The sequence below is a fragment of the Xenopus tropicalis genome, chromosome 4 (genome assembly GCF_000004195.4).
Source record: "Xenopus tropicalis strain Nigerian chromosome 4, UCB_Xtro_10.0, whole genome shotgun sequence".
Classification (NCBI taxonomy): Eukaryota; Metazoa; Chordata; class Amphibia; order Anura; family Pipidae; genus Xenopus; species Xenopus tropicalis.
In genome coordinates this window covers 91,998,216-92,023,610 of record NC_030680.2, presented here as the reverse complement: position 1 = coordinate 92,023,610, position 25,395 = coordinate 91,998,216, and the positions used below count along the sequence as shown (strand labels likewise).

The window sequence follows — 25,395 nt, the reverse complement described above, 5'->3', positions numbered from 1 at the left end:
ACACTGAAGGATTAGAATGAATGTGTATTGGAACATCAAAGAGCAAAATTTAATCTATTTCATTAAGTTGATTCACATGACCAGTTTTCCCGGGAATGAATGTGGCCAGTTAGATGCTTGCAGAGAAAGTGATACGACCGTACAGTATGCCAGTGCTTAGCACAGAGGAGTGCATGCCAAAATAGCTCATTGGAATGCTTTTGTTGTTACAGCTTCTAAAAACAAAGCAGCATGGCTTCAGCCACTATTCTAGACATATTATAATGCATGAAGCAGATCCAACGGATCCAAACAAATGGCTTGAAATTCCAGTGCCATGCTTTGTCCAAAAGATATAGCAGTTTAATAATTTTGTCACTCTTGTAGTATTGGATTTATTGTCCAGAAAGCACCAGTCCTTAATATTTTCTCCTGTAGAAAATATGACAGTTCCTTGTACTAAGCTAGCATAAATCCATTTTAGTACACTAGTTTTAGTACCTTTTTATTTTTAAATATTTTTAGTGACATTAGGGTATAGGGCTCCACTTTACAGACATTATCCTATGAACCCTGAGCCTTACAGAAAATAGATCCAGTTACTCTCACCAGTTTAGCTGTAGCCATATTTTTTACATAGACAGCACTTAAGCAGTGTGTCATCCACACAGCGCATAGCAGCTCATTTACTAAATAAAGTGGGTTTGCACTAAAGCAGGATGCTGTACAAACCATAGAGCTGCTGCCATTTTTTAAGGGTGGTGGTAGCTGCAGCGTTCCCCTGGGTCAAGAGGCGCACTGTGCACAATTAGCAGCAGGAGGCTGGACAGAATAATTGCTCTATGAAACTATGTAAAAGTGCAAGGACAGCTTTGGACCTTTAATCAATAATTTTTTTTCAACCGTGGCAAATGTTGCACGGGTGCAGCTGTAAATGTTAATGTAAATAAGCCTTATAGTATCACCCACAACCAACTATTTTATTTTTTTTTTTTTTTTTTTTAAATCACCAGCAGCCTTACAGCATATACGGTAAACACACACATTATTGTCCATGTAACGGCCGTTCAAATTCTATATGTTGAAAAGGATTTCATATTCGTATATCTGTTATATAAGCATATAGCAAAGATATAAATATAGTTGCGGGTATCATCAAGCATAATTTGAGTAGCAAATTTGACATGTGTGGGCAAGTCTATAAGCTAGGGCTGATTCATTAAGATATGTGCGAAATTGCATCAGTACAGTTGCTCATTGCAATTAATCAGATCTTTGCTTTCATTTTTTAACTGGTAGTAGATTGATCAAAATTATTTGCTGGTTAGTTGCCATGAGCAACTGCATTTGTTTAATTTAGCGCCTAGGTTTGCAAAGAAGCACTTCTGTATTTAAAAAAGTCTATTTCTTAGTTCCCCCGATTGGTAGCTAGTGTAGCAGACTTATTGGTTGTGCACTGATGGCAAGTTTTACTTATGACTGATGGCCTTATAAAGTGATGTTTCTACATGTAGGGGGCCAGTCGGGGGGATTGCTAGTTTCAGTAGGAGCCTCATTTGTCATGCATTGCTTACAAGTTATACAGATGATTGGTAATATAATAAAGTGATGTCTAAATGATCCCCTGATCCCCTGTAAAAGCCTCATTTGTTGTGACATGTTTTACCTGTAATTGGTAGCATTATAAAGTGATATTTCTAAATGTCAGTTGGTAACCCGAGTACCAGCCTCTCTGGTCATGCTGTGGTGACATGTTTACTTATCACTGGTAGTTTCATAAAGTGATATTTCTAAATGTTTTACCTATGATTCATAGCTTCTTGTAAGGACATAGAAACATAGATTTAAAATGATGGCAGATGCTACATTATTGCATTACACATAAGGAAAATGCAATTTGTTGTATTTAATTGTGCTTTGTTTATTTTCCAAGCTTTTTTGTGTTAAAATAAGGCAATCATAGTCACTGTAACTAATGGTTGAGTAGCTCCACTTCAATGGGGCAATCTTTCTGACAGAGCACATGCTCCAGTAGTGAAAAGATCAAGGTAGGCATTTTGTGAGAAGGGTGAATCACAAAACAGAAACAGTAGTACTTTGTTAGCCAGTGTGTTTGTATAAAAGGGAACGTTAAAACTGAATAAAAAATAAAGATCTATGAATTTGTACGATTTTCGGACCATGTGTAGGCTCCGAATTATCGGCTAATGTTAAAATCTGTGCATGTATTGTGTATTGGGGGACCTACAGTGGAAGTCACTTTTGTCTGATCGTTGTCTGCCAACTTTTTCATGTTCAGAACATCCTCCAATTTGTATTTTATGGGCTTTATCCTACAATTTCAGTCTGAATGTTAGTTTCAGATTGATGCATTTAAACGTACGACCAATATCCGAACGTTTGTCAGAGAGAAGACTAAAATCTTAATGTGTATGACCACCTTAATAAACATTTATTAATTTTATTATCCCCACAAGTTACCTGTCTATCTGTAACTTTCTACTTTATTGCTCATGAACACTTCTCAATGTGCCATTCCAGCTTTAATTTGTAGAGACCTTAGAGCTCTGAAAGCTTGCAATGTATTTTTATTGTTAGCAAATATACTGTAGGTATCATTTCTACAACACTTTTATGTTTGTATTTTTTATTTATTATGAGAAGAGTCAAGAAACTACTCACCAAGTTATTCACAGTGAGAAGAATATCCTTCAGACTTTGTCTCTAAAGAAAAGCTGTACTAGAGGAGAGGTTCACTGGTACATTGATCTGAGACTTGAGGGTCACCACTTATTTTTAGCTTACACCATTAATTACAGCATGCCTGTGCATTCTCCAACCCATCAACATGCCCAAAGTGTTGGATTAGTAACCTGCATGTAACATGGGATGCTGGCAGTAATAGCTGGAGGCTAGCTCTCTGTAACCCTCCTCTGTTGGGGGATGTTATGAGCTGTAGCTAAGCAACTTCCAAGGGTACACAGGCTGGTAATTATTGTTTAATCACTTAATAGTCTGCCCTCGGAGGCTAAGGATTGGTAAAGATGGGTAGTCAGAACCATATCATGTTTTACTAAAGTCTCTGCAGAGTAGTTAAATAAATTTAAAATATGAATTAATGTGTAAGGGGCCTAAGGATAAGAGTTGTAAGCACCTCAGTAAATTAAACATTAGGAAAGAAAGCCTTCCTAAAAAGTAAAGAACATGTGAATAACAAATAACCCAATTGAGAAGCTGTGTAGACAAGTTGTAGGCAGCCCTACAGCATATGGACCCATATCGTGGTTGCGTTCCGAAAGTCACAAAATTTTCGGATCCAAATGTTCGTTAACGGCAAGAAAATCTTTCTGCCTGTGAAACCTTCAATGTTTGATTTTGGAAGCCTTCCATAGGATTCAATGGCACTCTACAGATCCACCTGGCCAAAAGATAGTCACAATACCAAAGCTTGAATGAATTCCGAAATGGTCTTAGTCTTTCATGGAGGTTTATGAAAACCGCAAAAAAGTAGTGGAATTTTAACAAAATTATCGTGGACATTACGAAAAGCTCTAGAAGTTAGAAAAAATACAATTTTTTCTCAAAAAAACGTAATCGTGGTTTAATAAATGGGCCCCAAAGTTTGTCAAGAAAACAAACTCTGCTCTGAACACATCCCTCCTAAACTTAAACAACAAAGGTGGTTGCTGTTTTCTGCTCTTTTTTGGCTTTAGATACCCTTTAAACTGAGGCCACCATCAATTCATAATTTTTAAGGTTAAAAAAAATCATGTTCAAAAGCATTTGACTGCAAGTTTTGAATCCTTTAGCCATTAAGAGCAGTTGCAGTCAGTGGCTCACAGCATAAATAACTTGTTAAATATAAAAATGACTATGAGAAAAAATACAATCTGTTTGTGACACAGAATTAAGTCTGTTGGCTTTTTATAAGTGTTCCCTTTTAACTGTAGGATCACTGTCCCTGAAAACAGTGTAATCTTTAGTGAATTCATTATAAGTGGGGTTTCTGCATTTTCCAGATACTCCTATAACTGTTTTATTCATTATAGTCATGAGAATCTCAATATATTTTTAACAGAAAATGAACGTGAATGTTAGGCAAGATATGTGATTCTTTATTGCAAAACCTGAGTTGCAATAACAGTTGCATGGAATCTGGATTTCATTAATAAACTCAACAAAGACTTTGAAAAGAATTTTGTATCAGACACTTGATAGTAACGATCCATGCCTCAAATGTTACCCCTCTAGCTATTTAGCTTTCCCAGTGACCTTGCATGGGCTCAGTGGCAAAGAGTGAGGTTATTTTTGTTAAATCTAACCTAATATTTGTCCTTGATTCCCAGTCCAGCATATTCCCACATACAGCAACATGCAACTATACTTCCCAATATAAGACAAATAAAAAGTTGATGTATACCTTTTATTTTTAAATCACCACCCCCCCCCCCCCACTCTTGGGGGCTGATTTACTAATCCACGAATCCGAATGGGAAAAATTTGGATTGGAAAACGAACATTTTGCGACTTTTTCGTAGCCATTACGACTTGCGCGAATTGTTGCAACTTTTTCATAGCCATTATGACTTTCGTGAATTGTCGCGACTTTTCCATAGCCATTCCGACTTTTGCGAATTGTCGCGACTTTTTCGTATTGAGCGCTCGAAAAAGTCGCAAAATACCGATCATTACAAAAAAAACGCATTCGGGCGCTTTTCGGACGTTCGTGGATTAGTAAATGTGCCCCTTGGTGTCTTTTAGGCAAAAATTACTGATTTGACCTCATTATCAGTTATAAGTAAAATTCCATTAATTGGAAGGAATGCAAACACCATGATCTTTCTGAATTCAGTACATTATATTATCAGAAAATATTATTATATCATTTTACAAATTTGTTGAAAATGAGTACATACTTTCTCTAATTTGCTTAAGATCTCAAGTAATGTAAGAAGGACTATTGATGGTTATAGCAACTAGAAACATTTTTCACTAACATTCAGGTTCAGCATCCTTCAGCAAAATTGCAAACTTAATCAGATGATTTTCAAACTGTAGTGATCCCCTAGGGCTGCTCAGTTTAATAAATTGCAAAAAGTCAGGTAGATTTTCAAGATTAATGATTGTTTTGCAGGATACCCCTTAAGCTATACAGGGTCGGGGCTGACGGCAGAAGTTGTGACCTCAACAACACCAGTGTAAAGGGAATCCATGACCAAGAGTAAATAGATCTTTCCACATAGAAGAAGAAAAAAAGCTGAGCTATAAAGGGGTCATTTCATAATGTAGTCCACATGTAGGGGGTCGAGGGATATGGTTTTATAGAAAAAAAGAAATTGGTCTAAATGCAGTCACACATTACGAGGGTCACTTTTATGTTAGTGTACCAAGGGTATTTGCTATGGGCCTAAGCATCACAGGAACTTTGTGTAACACTTGTCACACTACATCCCCTATCTAAATGATTTTATTTCTCTTAGCTTTGGACATTAACCACAGTGTAATTAATTAGTTTTATCTTCTTGTCTAATTAAAATTTCTGTTTTCAAGTTGTTTCAACCCTTTCTCATATTGGGGCCATTAGAGTGTAGGGTTAATGAACAGGGCCTCCCCCCTCATTCCCCCAAGTTACTTGTTCCTACTTTGTTCCATTATGTTCTGCTCCATTGGCCACAGTCACATCCATACTTACAGAGGGATTTGGACTTTTCCCTTTACAGGTATGTATTCCAACAATAAAAAACAGATGTTAAACTTGATTTTTTTTGTCATGTGAAGTTCATTATACTGGCTTTATTTTGTCTGCACTTGGACACACTACTGGTTGTGTAAACTGTTATTTAGAGCTTGTTCTAACAATTCATCTGACTCAGCAGGTTGGTTGGACCTTGGTTGCAATGCATAATACAAATACACACTACTCTCTTAATAGCTTTGTGTATATACACATCTGTATGGTACACCCACATCTATATGTGCATCCCTGAACCCCAGATTACTTTCTTTTTTAACATGGTGCATGTAATCAAAAATATTGCAACCCTAAAGGTGGCCATACACGTAAAGATCCGCCAAGTGAGCGGCTCTTCTCCCGATATCCCCACCAGGGGTGGGCGATATTGGGGGAATTTAGGCTAATTTGGTCTTTTGTCCCTGGAGAATTATAATGACTGGAATAGGCGCAGTCAGTTTGGGGACCTCATCGACGAGCCGATGCGGTCCCCGATCTGACTGAATTTTTTAACCTGCCCGATCGATATCTGGCCTATTTCAGGCCAGATATTGGTTGGGCAGACCAGTCGTTTTTTCCCCTACACAGGCCGATAAGCTGACGATATTGGTCCAAGTGACTGATATCGGCAGCTACAATCGGCCCGTGTATGGTCATCTTTAGCTAAGTAATTGAGAACATATGAACATCTGTTTTCTTAATGATCCCTTCATAATTAAGTTTGCTAAACAAATCAGTGTTTTCTCAGGATTACTAGCTAGATATCTACTGAATATGTTTGCCAATCCATATACAACTGAGGTGTTTCAATGTGTTATTTTTAGTAGATATTACTTATTTCACAATTATTGGAAAAAAACGTTGGGACGTACTTGAGGAAAATATGTATAAGCCTCTTGTGGCTAGTTAGATTTATTGGAGGCTGCATCTGGTTCTGAGGAAATATTTTCTTTTTGGCTCTCTTCACTTGCTTACCTGAGCCAAGAAGCTGTGGCTTTTAACAAATAAATGAGCCAAGCTTTCTAAGGATCTGTGGACACCAGAGAACTAGGCTTGGAGGTTAGGAGTCCAAAGTCTGGCCAGGCTGGCTGCGTTAGCAAATTATTTTCTAACTTTCTCTGCAGTAGAGAATATATAAATCTTACAGAAGTTCATCTTTCCATCCGGTACTTTTACTTGCTTACATCTATAATTGCGATTTAAAATTACATGTTCGTAGGTTGTTCTGACTGTAAGCAGAACAATCTATCGTTTTAGCTTATTTAAAAATACCATAGACGTAATGAACACTAAGGCATGCCCTTGCCTGTCACCAAGCCTTTTGCGGTCAGATGTCAGTCGTGCAGGTTTAAAAATCCCCTTGGAATGAGGAGCACATCGGCTTCTTGCTGTGGTCCTCGCCCATCCTGTTAATGTGATTCAGTCATTTAGCCCAACCTAGCCAAATGAGCTGATCTTTCAATGAATGGCCAACTTAATATAAAAATGTATACTATAAGGTTTGTCACTAATACTAGTTAGCTTGGAGCTGGGGTATTACTTTTTCAGTATACCTGCAACAAACACAATCATGTTGTAAGTCACTGACTTTTTAAAAAACCAAAATTCGTCTGTTAAAGTTACCAGAGGCAGCTTTTTGCCGACCCTGCTATCTGAGGCAAGGTTCTCTCACCTGGCCTAATGGCAGGAGCAGCCCTGGCTTTCATTGCCTGATTCCAGCATGAGTCGGTCAGTTTGCAGTGCACTATTGGCACAAAGCAAGCAGCCAGCACAAAAACTGGCACATTCATAAAAGGTGGTGCATTTTCTCTAGTGGCCAATTCTCAGTGGAGCACTTTGGAAATGGAAAAATGCAAGAGCATTATGTTTCCTTTTCCAGTTAAAATCCTTTATTGCATATTTATGGCATAGTAAACACCACAGCAACATTTCAGGCCCTGCTTGGCCTATTATCAAGCTATGAAGCATTTTAATTGGAAAAAGAATCAGGGTGCTGTTCCAGGTTTCCTTTGCTGAAATGCAATACTGACACATAACATTGCTGAGTTGAGTATAATAGGAAAAAAATGTTAGGTTGAGGAAGCATACAGATAAACTATTTATTTTTCAAAACTGTAAGGAAATATTGAAAATTTTGTTTGTGGAAAATAATTATAAAGCATCCAATACAGTTTGGGTACATGTTTATATTAAAGACATCCCCTGTATGTCTGGAGTCCTTAAAATCTATTGAATGCTTTTTCCAAATTTCCTTTTCCTAATTTGGGTCCTGCTACCCATTCTGTTACCCAAATCTTCCAGGTTGCTTTTTGCATCTGGATGTGGAAAATATGTTTCTTATGAAGGCTTCTTTAAAGCAGCCCAGTGCTCTAGTCTAAAGGTCTACTCTGAAGGATTCTAATATAATTCAAAGTGTTTCATTTTAGAAAGTCAGTCTAGCCACTTGAGGAGTATTGGATGTCTTCCATACCAAATGATATGTAAATTATTAATGAATTTTTGTTTTTGGACTAATTCATGTCTTTGCAGCACTTTACAGAGCTTCTAACAATATGTGCAAATACTGCACCTCACACTTTTAAATCCTAATACATGAAGAAATGTTCTATGCACATAAATAAACAGATATTGCTTTATATACTGTAGGCTTTATTTGCCCCTTAAGTGGACCCCATCAGCCCAGTAAACTGCTCAGATCTCTGTTTGCCATGTAACCTTTTGTTTGGTAGTGTGCCAAGCCTCAGAGCCCTTGGTGTTGCTATTTTTTGCTTTCAGTTGAGCTCTAATGTTTTCTCCAGTGAAATAACTTACCTTTGGACTGGCTCCTCTTTTTTCTGTAATATTGTAGCCAGTTACTGCTCAAATTTTGGTGTGCCTCTTACAGTAGGTGACCCAAACACATGTCCTACCACTGCTGGCAGAGAAAGCTGAATGGAGGGGATCACTAAAGGATCATGTTAATAAAAGAGGAGCCAGTGTAAATGTGCACACTTTTGGCACCTGAGCTTCTGGCTTGGAACACATCCAGCCTTAAGTTAAACTGAAAGGAATGCTTCAACAACTAAATATTGAAAGTGCATAAGAAATCACTCCAGTGACCTTCATGAAAGCACATCTCTTGCAGTCCCCTGCCTTTACACCATATGATCATGGAACGCCTCATAGTCTACATAGTCTTCCTATAATTTATAGTGGTGGCAGACATAATGCTATTTATAATTCTTAATATGTTTTCCATATAGTCTTTGTTGACTTATGCATCACTAACAAGCCGAATCTGTACAGGATATAGCTTACTGTAGAGATGTGCATTGGGCTGCACATAGCTGAGGAAACATCACTTCTTGAATGTAATAAAACAAGTCTTCAGACACCAGGCTACAGAGAAATCATTGGAGGAGTGCATGCATTTAATGAAACAAGAGGTTATTGTTCAGCAATGAATTACAAATCCTAATGAAAGCATTACTTGTGAAGTGAACCGAGAAACACTAGACGTCGCTAAAATAGTCTTTGAAGTTAAAATCCCAACTGGGGTTGATTAATACCCCCAAATAAGAACCTTTTGATATTTGTCTTTATTTTATATTAATACAAACACCAAAGGAAGTTAAGAAATGTATGTAAAGTAGTGCAGTACATTTACTTCCATTTAGGAGGTTTGAATCAACCTGTCAATCCAGTGGCAAAATATTCACTTAACTGCCATATGCAAATCTGAATTTCTAACCTAGAAAAAATGAATCTTGTGTGACTTTTGAAATGAAAAGTGCATTTTATGAATTAGACTTACCATTTGCAGTGCATGGCCATAGGCTACAGTGCATTTAATGAGCACATTACTGCACTACTGGTAACTGTGTGTGTCAGGGTACATTGATAGCTGTTTTTCAACCATGCCTGTACTCTAAACACGTCCAGAGTTAGGCCACATGTTTGGTTCATAAACTCTCCCATTGATCCATTGATCTTGGTATTGAAAATGCCAGTTGGGCACTCCCTGATCAACCAGTAATTTCTGGTAATAAGGTGTAAGAGGCCAAACACCTAGAGGTATTTGGGGTTAAAGTGCCAAAAGGGTTTGCTTTCTAGATCTTTGTGGCCAGTTATCATAATAAACTTAATTTACAAATCTTTGGAAAATCGTTCTCCTTTTTTTATCTATTTTGATAACATATTTCTTGTGCTAATCCAAAATGCATGTTTTATTATTTTCTTTTTATAATGTATGCACAAAAATTGAGCATTTTGCTTATAAAACATTATGTTTGGTATTTTATAGTATAAATTTATTTTGCATTTACTGCTTATGGTTCCTTTTAAAACTGCATTACTGTATGCTTTTATGCTGTATGCTACGGTGTGATCAATCCTCAGGGGAGCCTTCTTGATGTTATCCAGCCCACCAGTGTCAGGCCAAGCCGACTGGGCACCATAGGCAACTGGCCCCCTGTTCTCTTGCTGGTCTCGCTGACTACCTTGAGACTCAAAAAATATGTAACAATAGTCAACTGCCCTCAGCCTGCCTTCAGCCTGCATCCTCCAAATTCCCCTGCACACGTGATATCAATAAGGGAAGAAACTTCACAGTGCAATGTATTGTGGGTTATGTAGTTCCTGCATGCTGTGTGTAAGCTGTGGAGAAGTTGTTACAATTTGTAACATTAATGTTTTAGTCCCTCCTCCCCTGCCAGGATTTCAAATGATGCAGAATAAAAGGAACTGTTTTGCTGCTGGATTTCAGCATACATTTATTCATACTTTTTGAAGGAACAGATTACAATGATAAGTGTATTAGGGCTTTCTGTGTTGTGTGAGGCTCTTTAACAAATCTTGAATTGGAACCTGGAGTTCCCCTTTAACATGTCTGCATTCATCTGCTGTTTGCATAGTTGCCTGATTTAAATGGGGTGTGAAAATGCAACCCACAGAAAGCCAAGGGGAGAGCAGAAGCTAATGAGTTTCTACACTTAGCAGACAGCTCAGAATGTCAGGTTTCGTGTTTTATATGAAATTACAAAGAAGTAGATTGATATTTGCAAAATGAAGTTTTCTGCTGTGGAGTCTATAATGGGAGTAACTCGGCAATGTTCCAGAATGTTTCTGGCATCCTCTCATACAGAACAGTCCTTGTTTGTGAGGGTAGGAATGGCTGCACCTGAGTCCTGCATTCATCTTTTCCCAAACCACAGCTCACAGTTACTCGCTCTAAATGTGCCCTTGATTTGCAGCAGGAGTCCACTCAAGGGCAGTCATACACCTGTTATTGCACAAACCCCTGCATAGATTGTATTCATATTACCAGTGTGGTGCTCAGTGTACAATATGGTGAAAGGGAAACATTTCCAGTTTCTCAGATAATTACAGGCAAGCAAATAGGTCTAATGTAAAACATTGGCTAAAATATGTGTTGCAGATACACCTGTAAGTCAGACTAGTGCACTGGTTTTCAGCTATGCAGATTAAGCCCCTCTTTGTGTACCGACGTATTTTCTTACAGTTGTTTTGATATAAGTGCACACTGCTTTTTCCAAGAATATCTATGGCACTGAGCAACGTTCAGCCCTGATCTATCACTTACTTTTCTTCACCCTTGGCTTCCAGCAATATCTAGGAAAACAAAGCATTTAACCAAAATCTCACCACAATTGGCCTTCATACCTAGCACCCCTATCTTCTGCTACAGGCAGGGCCAGCCCCACCTCTTGGGAAGCTCTTGGATAGTAGATCCTAATTTCAAGATGCCTGTATTATGAATGCAGAGTAATGCAAAACCCTGAGATAGTAGGATAATGTTATATATATCAAAATAAAACAGCCAGCACCAAGGGTCTTTGTGTTTCAAAAAATATCTTGTGTATTATAATTGCATGTACAACAATTACAAACAATTATAATACACAAAGACCCTTGGTGCTGGCTGTTTTATTTTGATATTTATATGCTATCCCGTGCACAGGGGCAGCTGCAGAGCAGCGGATTTTGGAGTGTGGTGCTGTCGTGTGGACTATTTTATATATATATATATATATATATATATATATATATATATAATACAAATAGAGAAAATGTCGGCACTCGCAGGGTTTCCACATAAGGACAAAAGACGAAAGACGAAAGTCCGAGTACAGGACTGAAACATTGGAAAGAATAAACATCACCGTTTGTATTTAAAAGCTGTTTATTATTTTCTTTTGTGGAAACCCTGCGAGTGCCGACATTTTCTCTATTTGACTAGACTTCTAGCTCGAGCACCCAGGTATTGTAATTTTGAAGGTGTGCTCCCCAGTCCTACACTTTATATATATATATATAATACAGTAGGTTATATTATGAATCTAAGTTTTTGTTTTACCTTATTTGACACAAAACTGTCATATGTGTTATAAGATGGAGGCTTTGCCATTGGATATCAACATTTACTAGGAAAGCTCAATACAATTAGTTTGTGTTAAGCAATTTGACCTTATTCTGTCTTTTATGATGTTATGGCATTTCTGCAAGATAAGAGCTAAACACTTTAATATATTTTATTGAGTGTATTAACGCATTGCAAAGTAACACATTGCTAATCCCTTGTTCTTCTTAATGGATGGAATATTCCCCTGCGCTGTTTTGGCAATACGTATTTTAAAATTACGACTTGTCAGAGTGAAATGAGAATTCCACTCAGCACAGGAGAAATATATACTTTGTGGTTTCACAAACACACCTGGAATTGTAGCTTCTCCTGATCCTCGGGAGGTTAGGGGACATAAAAATGTCAATCAATTTACATCCCTGGATCCGCTGTGGCGTATGATGTCATAAACAGAAAGATGACTGACACACGAGTTATGCATTAGTTGTTGGCTTTAACTTAACCGATTTCTCCACATTTAAGGGCACAGTCACTTTGCATGTTACACTTACTATGGCATTGACAATGATATTCTAAGAAAATAGTTATGCAAGAAATATCTATATTAACCCCCCTGCACAAATGGCAATTGTAAATGAAGACCAGTAGTGGTGTTTAAACATTGTTATGGGTTAGAAATTTCTTTCAGCAAAGGCCCCAGGATTTACTTTTTATTTTGCATTCATCTGTGCTGATTTTTCTACATGCCAGCTCTACGTGCAATGATGTAATGTGGCTGCTGGTGTGAGCAGCATTACATATAATCTACACATAGACCAGCGTTCAAATTGTGCTTTGTGCAGTCAAGGAAATAAGAAAGAAGTAACTGCTTAGGGTATAAAGTCTCATTATTATGTTGGTTTTTATATAGTGAAAAACATAACCACTATTGTAAAATATAAGGATATTATAATTCACCCAGGAGTACATTATTTATTATAATACACAAGTTTTAGTGAGTCATGTGACAGGGATTATATCACTAAGCACTAAGCACTGATTATAACTGATAATATGACTAAGCACTGTTTATAAGGATATCAGTTACAGGATATTCATTGTATTTTATAGTTTTATTACACACTAACAGAGACTGTATGTAGGAGCTTCCTTAGTTCTCAGAAGACTCGGCCAAATTAGTTATGTTGGACTGTAGAAGGTTTATCCCTTAGAGGAAATACTAATGTAAATAGATTCTAAATAAATTGATGATTATATAAAAAAATGTCACATAACGCCTATGAAGGCAGACAGCACTGCTTTACACAAAAGGGCAGGTTTTCTAGGAAACAGCATATTTACAGATAAAGCTGGAATTTCTACTTAAAACATGTCTGGATAAATCCCATCAGCTACAGATTCTACAGCGGCACTCATGTTGGTCTTGCAGTTGTGGGTATTTTATATAGTTGTATCTTTGTACCTATTGGCTGGAACCTATGAGGCCGCCCCAAATTCATTTTTATTTTTAAGTCATCGTAAGCAAAAATGACAAATTCAGTGTTATGTATGAGCTATCCATCATTTGGTGTGCAAAACTGACATGTTTTATTTGAATGGCTCTGGCCATATACAGTATAGTACAATAATAACTCAGACTGTGGTCCTGACTTAAATATACCACAAAGCCTGCTATATTTCACATGTGTATAGCGGAATTTTTTTGAAAATATATAGGGCCCGATTCACTAAAGGGCGATAAAAATTATCGCACGCTTTTTCGCATTAAAAAACGCAAAATAATTTGCGCGCGATTCACCATAGTATTATCCCGTGCGAAAAATCGCCATTTTCGCATGCGGTATTTCTTGCACTAGTTTTACCGTTTTGCGTTAATTTCCGCGCTGAAAAGAATACGATCGCATGATTCACTATAACTTTTGCGCTCTAAATATCGCATTCGGCTATGCAAAAATTAACACCTACTACAGGCAGGCGAAAAATTATACAAAAGTACAGTAAATGATTTTTTGCAATAAAATATGGACTTACAGTGTTATTTATTCAAGTATGTGTTTCCCCTAGAGTGACGCAGCCGCCAGTTTGCAGCGAAATGTTCATTTTTAATACAGTAATTTTCTGCAAGTATTGGCATGTATGGCTAACATGGCGTGTGTTCATTTGCGTGACTATTTCTATTTGGCTACAAGTGATGAAATGTTTCCCCAGGCATGGATTCGCAGCTAATTTTTCGACGTGCGTTGAATTTTTTTCGCGGCGGATTTTTTCATGCGTTTCTCAAAACATTCCACCAATGGCAAAACGCATGAAAAAATTTGCCACGCAAAAATTCACCGCACATCCAAAAATTTATACAAGCGTCAAAAAATAATAGTCACAGCAACAATTTTTTTGCCCGCACAACATTTTTGCCGTTTCGTGGATCTTTCGAAAGATTTGCTAATTTTTCACTAAAGAAACCAGAACACATTTGCTCATCACTAGTGGCTACTATTTATAAGCATCTACTATTTATATGATACCATTTATATGTGGCTAATATTTATATAAATCATTTATATGCGGCAACAATTTTTATACACTATTTCTATGCTACCATTCATATGCGGCGATTATTTGCGTAATTTAGCGCATGTACCGGCAAATACCGCATTGAAATAGTCTTTTTGCGAGTTAAATAACGCATGCAATATCGCGCGTAAAAAAGCGCGAGTATGCTTATAGTGAATCGTGCGAAAAATCGCCAAAATTAAGACGCGGTAAAAATTTTAGCGCACAATAAAAATAGCGCACGTTTTATCGCCCTTTAGTGAATCAGGCCCAATGCCTGCTATATTTCACATGTGTATAGCGGAATTTTTTTGAAAATATATAATCTCTTAACAGAATATGGAAGGGTAACAGGTGGATTTGGGGTGGCCTTCAGTGTTCTACTTTCTACTTTCTCAACTTTGACAACAAAAACCTTCATGGCTTAATTTGCCTTCATTTACTTTTCACCCTTCAAATCCATTAGTTACTTGCTTGTAATATGTGTGCAGTAAACCCTCAACAGTCTGCTCCAAAAGCTAGGCATATTACTCAGAGTACATACTGTGCAAATAGCGCTGGCAGTTATTACATTTTGGAGGGCCATTGTCCTGTACAGTATGTTTATTGTGACCTGTACAGTGTACATTATTACATCCAGACATATTTCTGTTGGGGATGTCATTATATACAATAAAGTGAGATTGTGAGGTAATGTGATTGTACAGTTTGGAAAATCAGTGCTTTCTTTAAAATATCATTTCATTCCTCAACATATTTCTCCTTTCCTTATTTGTTTTTGTTGTAGCTAAGTGCCATGGTACACAAGACCTTTGTAAAGAGAATGTTTTTCCAGCCACTTAGCTTGTATGTGCATTTAATGAAGTCCCTGACAAGTATCTGCAATGAATGCTGCTTTCATAAAGACAAGTAAATGTAAGTTGCAGTTGGTGCAACTTTATGTGATGACTTGCAATTCCTTGGCCACGCTGCTACTTACTTACTTGTTTCACGCATGAGTAAAGGTGGCCATACACGGCCCAATTCTAGCTGCCAATATCGGTCCCTTAGACAGATTTGGCTCGTTGATGCAGTCCCCGAACTGACTGCGCCCATTACCGGCATTGTAATTAGATCGTTTGGCCCCAGGGCCAAACAGCCGAATTAGCCTAAATTTGCCCAATATCGCCCACCCAAGTGAGCGGATCTTAATGTGTATGGCCACCTTAAGTGATGGTAAAACATGAGAAACAAAAAGCCACTATTTTGCTATTAAATTAATAGAATTATGTTTCAATGATCTTTGTTTTTGATGCACAGGTCATTGAATCTGGTAAACAGGTAAATACTCCTATAAAGCATGACAGAACTGCTCAGAAAGGGATGAGATAGAACACGTTGATTATACTTTCATACAATGACTATACCTTTGTTAAAATGTCAATAAATCACGTTTCACAATTACATTAGGTACAAATGCAAACTTTATTTGTGACTAGTGTCTCATTTAAATATACTGTAGCTCTGTTACTAATATTAACTTTTACTATTAACGTTTCCTTGTAACTGGATTTAAAAAAAATAAAACCATATACTGTATAATCCTGTATATATATATTATATATGTTTTGACAGGTCTTTACTGGATGAGGAATGTATGACTCTAGAGAGAGATCTAGCATTTCTACAGGTATGTAATGTGTACTTTTCTTAGTGATCATGTGTCTAACAGTGTTTCTACCCTCAAAATGGTAGTCACTTTTTGCCACTTACAAAGTATGCATTTTTTTGCCATATACAGGGTATGCAGATTTTAGGTGCAGTATTTAAAGGGAAAGGGAAGCCATAATTCACACCACACTCCTGTAGGCTTATTCTGGATGTGCTGACAAACACAACATAAAAGGGCAAAACAAAAGCATTTGCTTACATCCCTCCCTGCACAACCTCCCTTCTGAATATCTTCTGAATATCTTGGTGGGCGATTGGGACATGCATAGGCCTGCATGCTCGGTCTGGACCCAGTTTTGGCTCATTTTGATGACCCCCAATCAGTGTCAGGCAACACGGAGGCTTACCTTAGGGTGAGTTTTGGGGCAACTAATGCAGGCATGTATGTTTAGCTTAGTCTCACTCAGTGGTCTGAAATTCTCAGTTGTGCCTAAAATGTGCCAGTTGTAGATGTTGCTAATAATAATCCTCTCATAAAACCATGAATTTAAGGATGTGGCAAACTTCCGGTATGTCTGGTGTAAATCACTCAGGGTTGAATAAAACCTAGAGATTTTCAAGGTATTCGGCAGCCTCACTTTGAGGTCGGAAATGTATGTATAACTTTATTTATAAAGCACTACTTATGTACGCAGCACTGTAAAGTAGAATACATTAATACAAACGGGATTATTAAGATAATAATAGATAAATACTAAGTATAACAATAAATACAAATAAATACAGGTTTCCCAAAGACACAAGAGGATGGAGGTCCCTGCCCCGTAGAGCTTACAAATTAAATGTAGTCAGGTTTCCCTTTAGCTGTTAACAATTTTACAGGTTTTTGAAAACATTGTAGTCTTGGTCTTAGAGCTGGAGTTCTGAGCATATCTACATTTTTGTTTCCTCAAACCTTAACCTTAAACTGGGCATCTAGGAGTATCAAGGAGGGCATCTAGATATCTCACCCTATTTAGCCTTTAGACTGGAGCCCCCAGCAGCAAGCAAAACTGCATTTCTGCTATTGGCGTTTCTATGTCTGACTTTTCAGTTTAGATCTGTGAAAGTGCAAAATTATTGATATTTTGCTGGCATTTATTGATAAATCAGCAGATGATTTGTGCTAAAAGCCCCCCATCACAGCTTCCTTTATCTATCTAGCAAAGCCATCCGCTCACTTGCTGCACCTACAGATTGTAATATGCTTTACTGTTCTTGTGCTTGTTACCAACACTTATTGCCTTGTCAGTGCTACATATAAATAGTTTATATAGGGATGAATATAGTAATGGCTTTATGCCCTAATAGTGCTATGTCAGTAGAAATGAAACAGATTATATATTTGTAAAGAGTAACTCCCCTGGGGGTATATTAGTGGCTATTATAGATGAAATTATTCTTAGCTTTAGGGTATGTGTATAATGTCTTAAGCAAAACCCAAGCACAGTAAGCCACTTACTAAAGTAAGGGGACTGGATATTTAACAAAATGCAAAACATTCAGTACTAGCCGAGCCATTGTTAGAACAGATAATGTGTAGGCTGAAACCACAAGCAGTATTTCTGTGGGAATCCTAATTTCATTGTTTATGCAGTATATTAATGTGATTTAGCATAGGAGGAAGCTTAGAGGAAAGCCAGGCTTGCCCATTCAATCAAGCCAAAAGTCAGTCTTCTGACTATAGAACGAATTCCAGAGTAATATACAGGAGCCCAAGGGGAAATTCTTTATTCAAAGACCTTGACAACTATAAACATTCAAGAATAAACACAGAGATTAGAGAACATCACCATCTATTCCCTCTTGATGATTATGGTCTTTATGGTAATGTTTGATTGCCCTGAGGCTTTAAGTAGAGATTTAATGATAAAACCTACGAATGTGAAGGTTTACATAGAGACTACATAGGAGAAGAAGGCAAATAAAGGGTGATTTGAATATTAATGTGCATTAAGCCTGGGACGACTCTCAGATTCCCAGCCAGGGGGCAAATACAGCCAAACTGGAGTCATAATGAATAGATGTCAGTGGCATCAGTGGAACAGGCTGGCATAAATTTTTCTCAAAGCTAAAACAAAAGCAGCTTACCGTATATTAAAAAAATTTTGTTTAATTTACATAATTACATCATCACAGCTTTACACATGTCATGCCACCAGGGGGCACTTGAGCCTATAAATAAGCCATAAGTTGTGATGTAACATGAACTAGAATACTTTTTATCATACACTGCTTCTGTTTCAACTTAGATCCAGATTTGTCCCAGCCTGTTTATCTGATTCCAATGATTACTCCCTATGCTGAAAGTCTTGGGTATGTGCGCCTTGAGCCACTGTTAATAGGGGTGAGCTTATACTCTTCCAGCAACTGCTTGCTTTTACTACATCTATGGGAGATGGCCTTCCTGGAATTTGAAGCTTTCTAGATAATAGGTTCAATGATAAGGGATCCCATGTGTTGATATAAAGCAAAAGTGCTGGTAATATCTAAACTGATATTCCATTGAGATATCGTTGTGTTAGTAAGATTTTTGTTGACTCTTTTTCTTTCACTGTGAAAAAAAACGCATTTTTCGGGATAAGCCTTGTTCCATGAGGTTGCCAGATCACATGAAAAATCAGGGACATCTTAATCAATTCAGCTTGCTAAGCTGCAGTCACATGAGGTAGACGTCAGGTTTCACTATATGTTTGTATAAAAGCCTATTAAAACATCTGTAAATAGGCTAAAAACATCCAAATTAGCCCGTCTAGAAATGCTTTTATATAAATTTCCATTTAAATAACTCACAACACTTCCATATTTATTTGCTTTGGACAAGGGCAAGAATTGCCCCCATACCAATTATACCAGGCCTTGTTTGAACCACATCCAACCCTATGCTAAAGATGGCTGCAGATACTCAGAGATGGGGGCAGTTCTTTTTCTGTTGCTATGAGAATGTGTTTTTAGGAGCAGGACTACTTAGCTCTTTGTACCGATTCACCTTTTGTTAAAATAATTAACAGTCCTCCTAGACTTCCCCTATATTGTGAAGAAAACTTTGGCAACTTGTTCCAGTAACTGAACTTCAACCAGCAGTCAGAAGCAGTGCCAGTTATAACTGGTATGTAGTTTAAACTGTAGGCCTGCTATGGCTTGGCATTTAGAGTTGTAGCTAGAGAAGAGGTAGCCCAAGAGCAATGAATACATGCTGAAGGCCCCAACTGCAAACCAGGGGTGTCCTACCTGTGACCCCCCAGCAACTGACATCTCCCAGCACCCACACCATAGCTTCCAGCTGATTAACAATTCTTGCCTTTATAAAGCCCACGCTGCTTTCCCTGCCTGCTGTAAGCAACACCATTCCCTCTCTTTAGGACTAGAAGTGGCGCCAGCGGTTCCTGCTGGTTTGATTGCTGCTGGTTTCCTGAGAGAGATTTGCCATAATCCCAAAGCTAGCATTAGAACTGCACTTAGCCTCTCTTATAGAGATGCTGTTTCTCTACTATTCTGAATACTTGGAAATAGTGATTCTACCATGTAGCTGAAAACAAGAGCCAAACCCATTCTTTAATGCTGAAGTGGGCTTTTTAGGTACATACACTGCACTAGCGGCTCCCCCACAGCAAAGGCAGACACACATACTGTGCAACAGTGCAGCAGATCTGGAGCACACAGGAATAATTGTATTCTTATTATTAGTGCTAACTTTTATATAGCACTGTCATGTCACGCAGCACTCTACTGACATCATTTATCCTTCACAGTAGTCCCTGCCCCAGTGGAGCTTCCAATCTACCATGAACACACATGTCAGTTTCAAGAGTCAGTCAACCTGCCTGTGCATTCCACATATAACATTGTCAGATTAAACTTTATTACAATGTGCAGAAAGTCGTCCCTAGCACAAAGGTTGTTCTATTGACCCTGAATTTATTTAGTTCAGTTTATTTAGCGTCAGATGCATTGTTAGGGCTTCCTGCAGTGTGGCATTCAGAAGCCTCTGGCACATCTTACTGTGATAATACTGCCCTCTAGTGTATGTTCTTCTGTAATACAGCATTAATATTACTACATTGCATTACTGATTTTAGAATACTACATATTGTTGTGGTTCATTAGATAACTATTTTTTATAATAATGTTGTTATTGTCACACCTCAGTATACATGTTCAGCTTTGAAATCTATATCTATTGTCTTTCTTAATCTATAGGGTAAAATCAACCTTAACTTGTTTTTTTTTTAAATGTAGTAAGTGCAATTTCAGACTGGCCAGCCAAAACCTGGAGTTTTCCCAGTGGACCCCTATCTTTATGTGTCTTTTCTGGAGAAAGATGAACTCTTCCTACTTTTTCCAGTTTCTCTCTGATGAGAATAAATGAAACTCAGGCAGAAAGAGTAAAGGTGGCCATACACATAACAGATTAGGCTGATGCCACACGTGGCGTTTTTACGCTGCGTTTTTTCTCAGCCTAAAAACGCCGCACAAGCCACACATGGCGTTTTTCAGCCTAGAACTGGTGACGTAAGCAAATCCCGTTGCCATGGTGCTAATAGTGGGAAATAGCAAAAAACGCTGCGTATTTCCGCTAGGTCTGGCAGCTGCCTTTGCGTATACATAGGAATAGCTTGCTTTGCAAGTACTGGCGTATTTCAGCCTACGCTTGAAAAATCCGTGCTAAGGCGTTTTCTAGCGTATTTACGCTTTGTGTGGTTTGCTTCGCGTCTTTTCAAGCTATTTCTATGGATGATGATATCAGGCGTTTTTCAGCCACCGAGAGAATTAGAAAATACGCAGCGTAAAAACGCCATGTGTGGCATCAGCCTTAAAGTTTCCCATCTGACAACTCTGGTTTAAATAACAGACTGCTTGTGCTATTAAACTGCTTAATTGTTTTTGTTTTTTCTTTGTGGTCTGTAAATATCTATTGCTATTTATATGCCATTAGTGATGGAACATAACTTTTTTCTATGACACAGCAACGCTTAGAAGAGGAACATGTCTATGCAACAGAGGTGCAGACTTCTCTCCCTGAGCCATCGCTGGCAGGTAGTGGATTTAACACTGGGATATCTGCCTGTGGTTAAGTGAGGGCAGAAACAAAATGCAGCACAAATAGCTGATGCTCTACCTGGTTTCTTTATCTCAATCTATATAATATATATATTTCTTGCCAACTTTTTTCCTTTCTCCTTTTACTTTTTATTACCCCATTTGTGTCCATCACACCTTTAGCCTTACTTTTAAAACCCTTTGTGAAATGATTGATCATCTACAAATTGAGAAAATTAAAGTGCTGTTGATGGATGATACTTTACACTAAGGACACAGCAGTGTTTCAGGGTCCCTGATGGCAGCTTTCAGGGTTCTGTAAGGGCATTGGAGCCCAGGGATTATCAGATAGGTGGCATCTTTCAAGTAAATGGCACTTTACACAGATGTGAATGTGAGGGGGGGGAATGATCTGGGCACCAGGGCAGATGGGTCTCCTGCTACATTTCTTAAAAGGGTTCAAGTTAAGGTTTGGGGGTTTGGCTATACCACTAATCATACAACACACAAATCATAAAAACAATTTGTTTCCCAGAACTAAGGCAGGAGAGGCGGGTCATTGAGCGAGACCTACAACTTAACCAACTTGCAGTAACCTCAAGAGACTCCCAAAAGAACTTGAAAGTGTCAAGGTAATCACATCTGACTTGCTCACCAATGCACACAAGATATGGGAGCCTTATGTTCACTACAGAACAATGCCTTGCTGTGGCCTAGAGACAAATGCACTCATCAGAGCTCAGGGATCTAAGCCTATTGCAAAGGCAGAGCCACTAGAAATGGATGAGGAAAAATGTACTTACATTTTAAAGGAACAGTAACACCAAAAAATGAAAGAGCTTTAAAGTAATAAAAATAGAATGCATTGTTGCCCTGCACTGGTAAAACTGGTGTGTTTGCTACAGTAACACTACTATAATTTATATAATAAGCTGCTGTGTAGCCCCGGGGGCAGACATTCAAGCTGGAAAAAAGGAGAAAAGGCACAGGTTACATTGCAGAATACAATAGTGTTTTATCTGTTTTCTGCTATGTGCCTGTGCCTTTTCTCCTTTGAATGGCTGCCCCCATGGCTACACAGCAGCTTATTTATATAAATTATAGTAGGCTTTCTGAAGTAAACACACAACTTTTACCAGTGCAGGGCAGCAGCACATTATATTTTAGTTACTTTAATACACTTTCATTTTTTGGTGTTACTGTTCCTTTAACAAACCAGGGATATAAAGAAATATAGGGCACCTTCTTTCTGTTGAGTGGGTGGGTGTGACTGGAATAAAAAACAATCACCTGTCAGCACCAAAATGTGCAAAATACAGTAATATAAGCTGGAGATGTGAAACACTCCCCTGGTTTGGGCAAGTGCCACTGGACTTCTGTAGCCAGTAGCCACACATCAAGACTCATTTACTTACCTCACTAAGTGCAATCATCATATTTTATTTTAAACCACAATGCATTGTTTTCAAACTGGGGAGAGGTGCCTGGCGTAATTGTGGGTTATGCTGAAAATGTGATGCTTGCACTACACTGCAGAGATTGGCGCAGGCTGCTGTGGGAATGCTGGGGTTACTGCCTGGTTTGGAGGTGCCAGAAGCTTAAGGATTTCTCAGGCAGGCACAACTGTGCTAAATTATGGATCCAAATCCATTTTTTTGGGGATTTGGCCAAATCCTTCTTGAAAAATTTGCCCGAATCCCGAGCCCAATCCAAACTTGCTTATGCAAATTAGTCCACATGCGAATTGAACAATTTTATGTGACCAAAAGTCACATGATTTTAAGGATTCAGTTTGGCCAGGCACATGGATTCAACCAAATCCTGCTGAAAAGGACAGAATCCTGGCTAAATCTCAAACTGAATCCTGAATTTGGTGCGTCCCTATGCTAAATGCCAAGCAGGAGGCAGGTGGAAGGCAGCCATGCTGAGCACACTATACAGAAGCGCAGGGAGCACATGTTAAAGCAAATACCTTTAATGAATTGGATTTTTTTTTATGCAATTGACTGTCGGCACCTAAACGTGGCTGCACTTGTGCTAATTAATGACCCATATTATGTGTGCAGTTAGTGATATAATCACCCCTATGTGCGTCTGTGTATTTCTGGGTATATAATTGTGAAACATCATAGAAATAGACCTTCCCGCGCTTGTAGCCCCACGTTGTCCATCTTTAAAGCATTTGTAGCCATTCAAATGAATTGCTTTCAGTTTAATTCTAATGCCTTTTTGTTTCCCAGATCTATAGAATCAGTCCCAAGGATCCCATCTGGGTCACAGAAATTGACATTGAGCAATCGGCCTCTCTCTGGCAACCTGCAGGGTTCTGAACGTAGCGCCTCTCCTAATAGTCCAGCTTCCATGCCAGGCTCACCTGCTGCACAGAGAAACAGCGCCCTCTCTTTTGCGCCCGTGATGCCTACATCCCTAATTCCATCCGCACCAAATCAGCCTAAGGCTTCTGCAAAGCTGACATTTGTTGGGTCAGAGGAAAGTATAGAGAAAGGAATGACTGTGGCATCGCACAGGAACATTAAAAGTACAAGCGCTGCACAGAGACGAGACCCACTCAACAAATGCCTTTCATATGACATTCCAGCTAATCCAGAACCATTAGCAACTAGACTGTTGGGGAAAGTTCTGCCTCAGGATTGTGTTCTTACAGAGCAGACTCAGACTCTATTCAGCCATGGACTGGTGCCCCAAAAATTGGACTTGGCATTTGTTCCATCACCACCGGCAGTGCAGCGACCGTCTAACAGTTCTAATTCACTTTTATCTCTCCGGAGAATGAGGCCACAGCAGTCGCACTCTTAATCTACATTTCTACTCTGATATTCCTGCAACTCTGTACAGTAAGGATATTAGGAATGTATTGCTCTGTTGATGATACAGAGCACAACTAATTCCACAATAAGGCATGGAAGAAAGTTTGGCTTTAAGGTATATGCCCTGACTTGCTCTTCTCTAAACCCAATATGGCAGCATTTACAACTCATCTTTAGGCCAGCAAAGATAATGAAACATCTATGGAAGAAATTTGTTTTTATCTCATTTATACAAATCATTCTTGAGGTGTCGGGAGGTAAAAGGGCCCATTGGTTTTATTCCAATTGGTGCAATATTCTCTAAGGAAAGGACTAGGCCTGGACTGGGATTCTCTAAGTAGGCCCTGGCATATCAAGTACACAGAGGCCCAAACAGCCTCCCCACTGACCTAATACATAGTGACTGTCTATGGCATCTTACAGCCAGGCCCAGATTTGTGGAGAGGCCACAAAGGCCCTGGCCTAGGGTGGCACAAATTTAGGGGTGACATGCTGCCCAGCTGCACCTGAACTTTGCTCACAAATGGTGCACTGGGGGCGGGACATGCAGAAAACTTCGTCCTCTCCCCAGCACTTTAGAATTGCTGAATAGGAGGAAGCACTTTCAGCACAGGGATTCTGGGTTCCATTCCAGTTAGGGTGTTATCTTCAACGTTGCCTGAAGGTTCTCCTGTGCTTGCATTGGTTTCCCCCTCACTCCAAAAATATACAGACAGGCTACTTGACTCTTGATAATATTGGCCCTACAGTGTGTGAATGTGATAGGGACATTAGATTGTAAGCTCCACTGGGGCAGGGACTGATATGAATGATGTATAATCTCTGCTGAGTGCTGCAGAATATGAGAATACAATGATTTGAATGTTGCTATAGAATGTGTCAGTATAGACAGACAGACAGTTATATGTGTGTGTGCTACTCAGGTCTCACCATGTTTGTAAAACTCACAAATATATTTGCTGTGTTTTGACACTAGGAAATAAATATTGAGCAAAACATGTACTTTTATTCACTTTCTGCATTGCTAATGTTTAGAAGCAGGTGACCAGGTATCTCAGTAGCAAAGGTGAAATAACTGCCCCTAATGAGTGCAATAAAAACACACAGACGATTGAAATATAAATTTAATGAAATCTCTATCATCCTACACGTCACTTGTACAGCATTGTAACTGAACAACAGTGTGCTTTTTACACAATTATTGCTATGAACAGTTA

At 38.6% G+C, this 25,395-nt stretch overlaps 1 protein-coding gene across 3 annotated transcripts in view; it reads left to right on the top strand.

The window, feature by feature from the left end:
• Positions 1-25,180, top strand: part of ccdc24 (coiled-coil domain containing 24) — a 43,298-nt gene extending 18,118 nt beyond the window's left edge. For all 3 annotated transcript variants that reach the window (XM_002931441.5, XM_012961582.3, XM_031900943.1), the window contains 4 exons: positions 16,236-16,290; positions 21,278-21,347; positions 21,886-21,982; positions 23,591-25,180. In XM_002931441.5, coding sequence (XP_002931487.4) covers positions 16,236-16,290; positions 21,278-21,347; positions 21,886-21,982; positions 23,591-24,167 — 799 coding nt within the window. In that variant the 3' untranslated portion in view covers positions 24,168-25,180. The remainder of the gene's footprint in view (positions 1-16,235; positions 16,291-21,277; positions 21,348-21,885; positions 21,983-23,590) is intronic.
• The last annotated feature ends 215 nt before the right edge of the window (positions 25,181-25,395 follow it).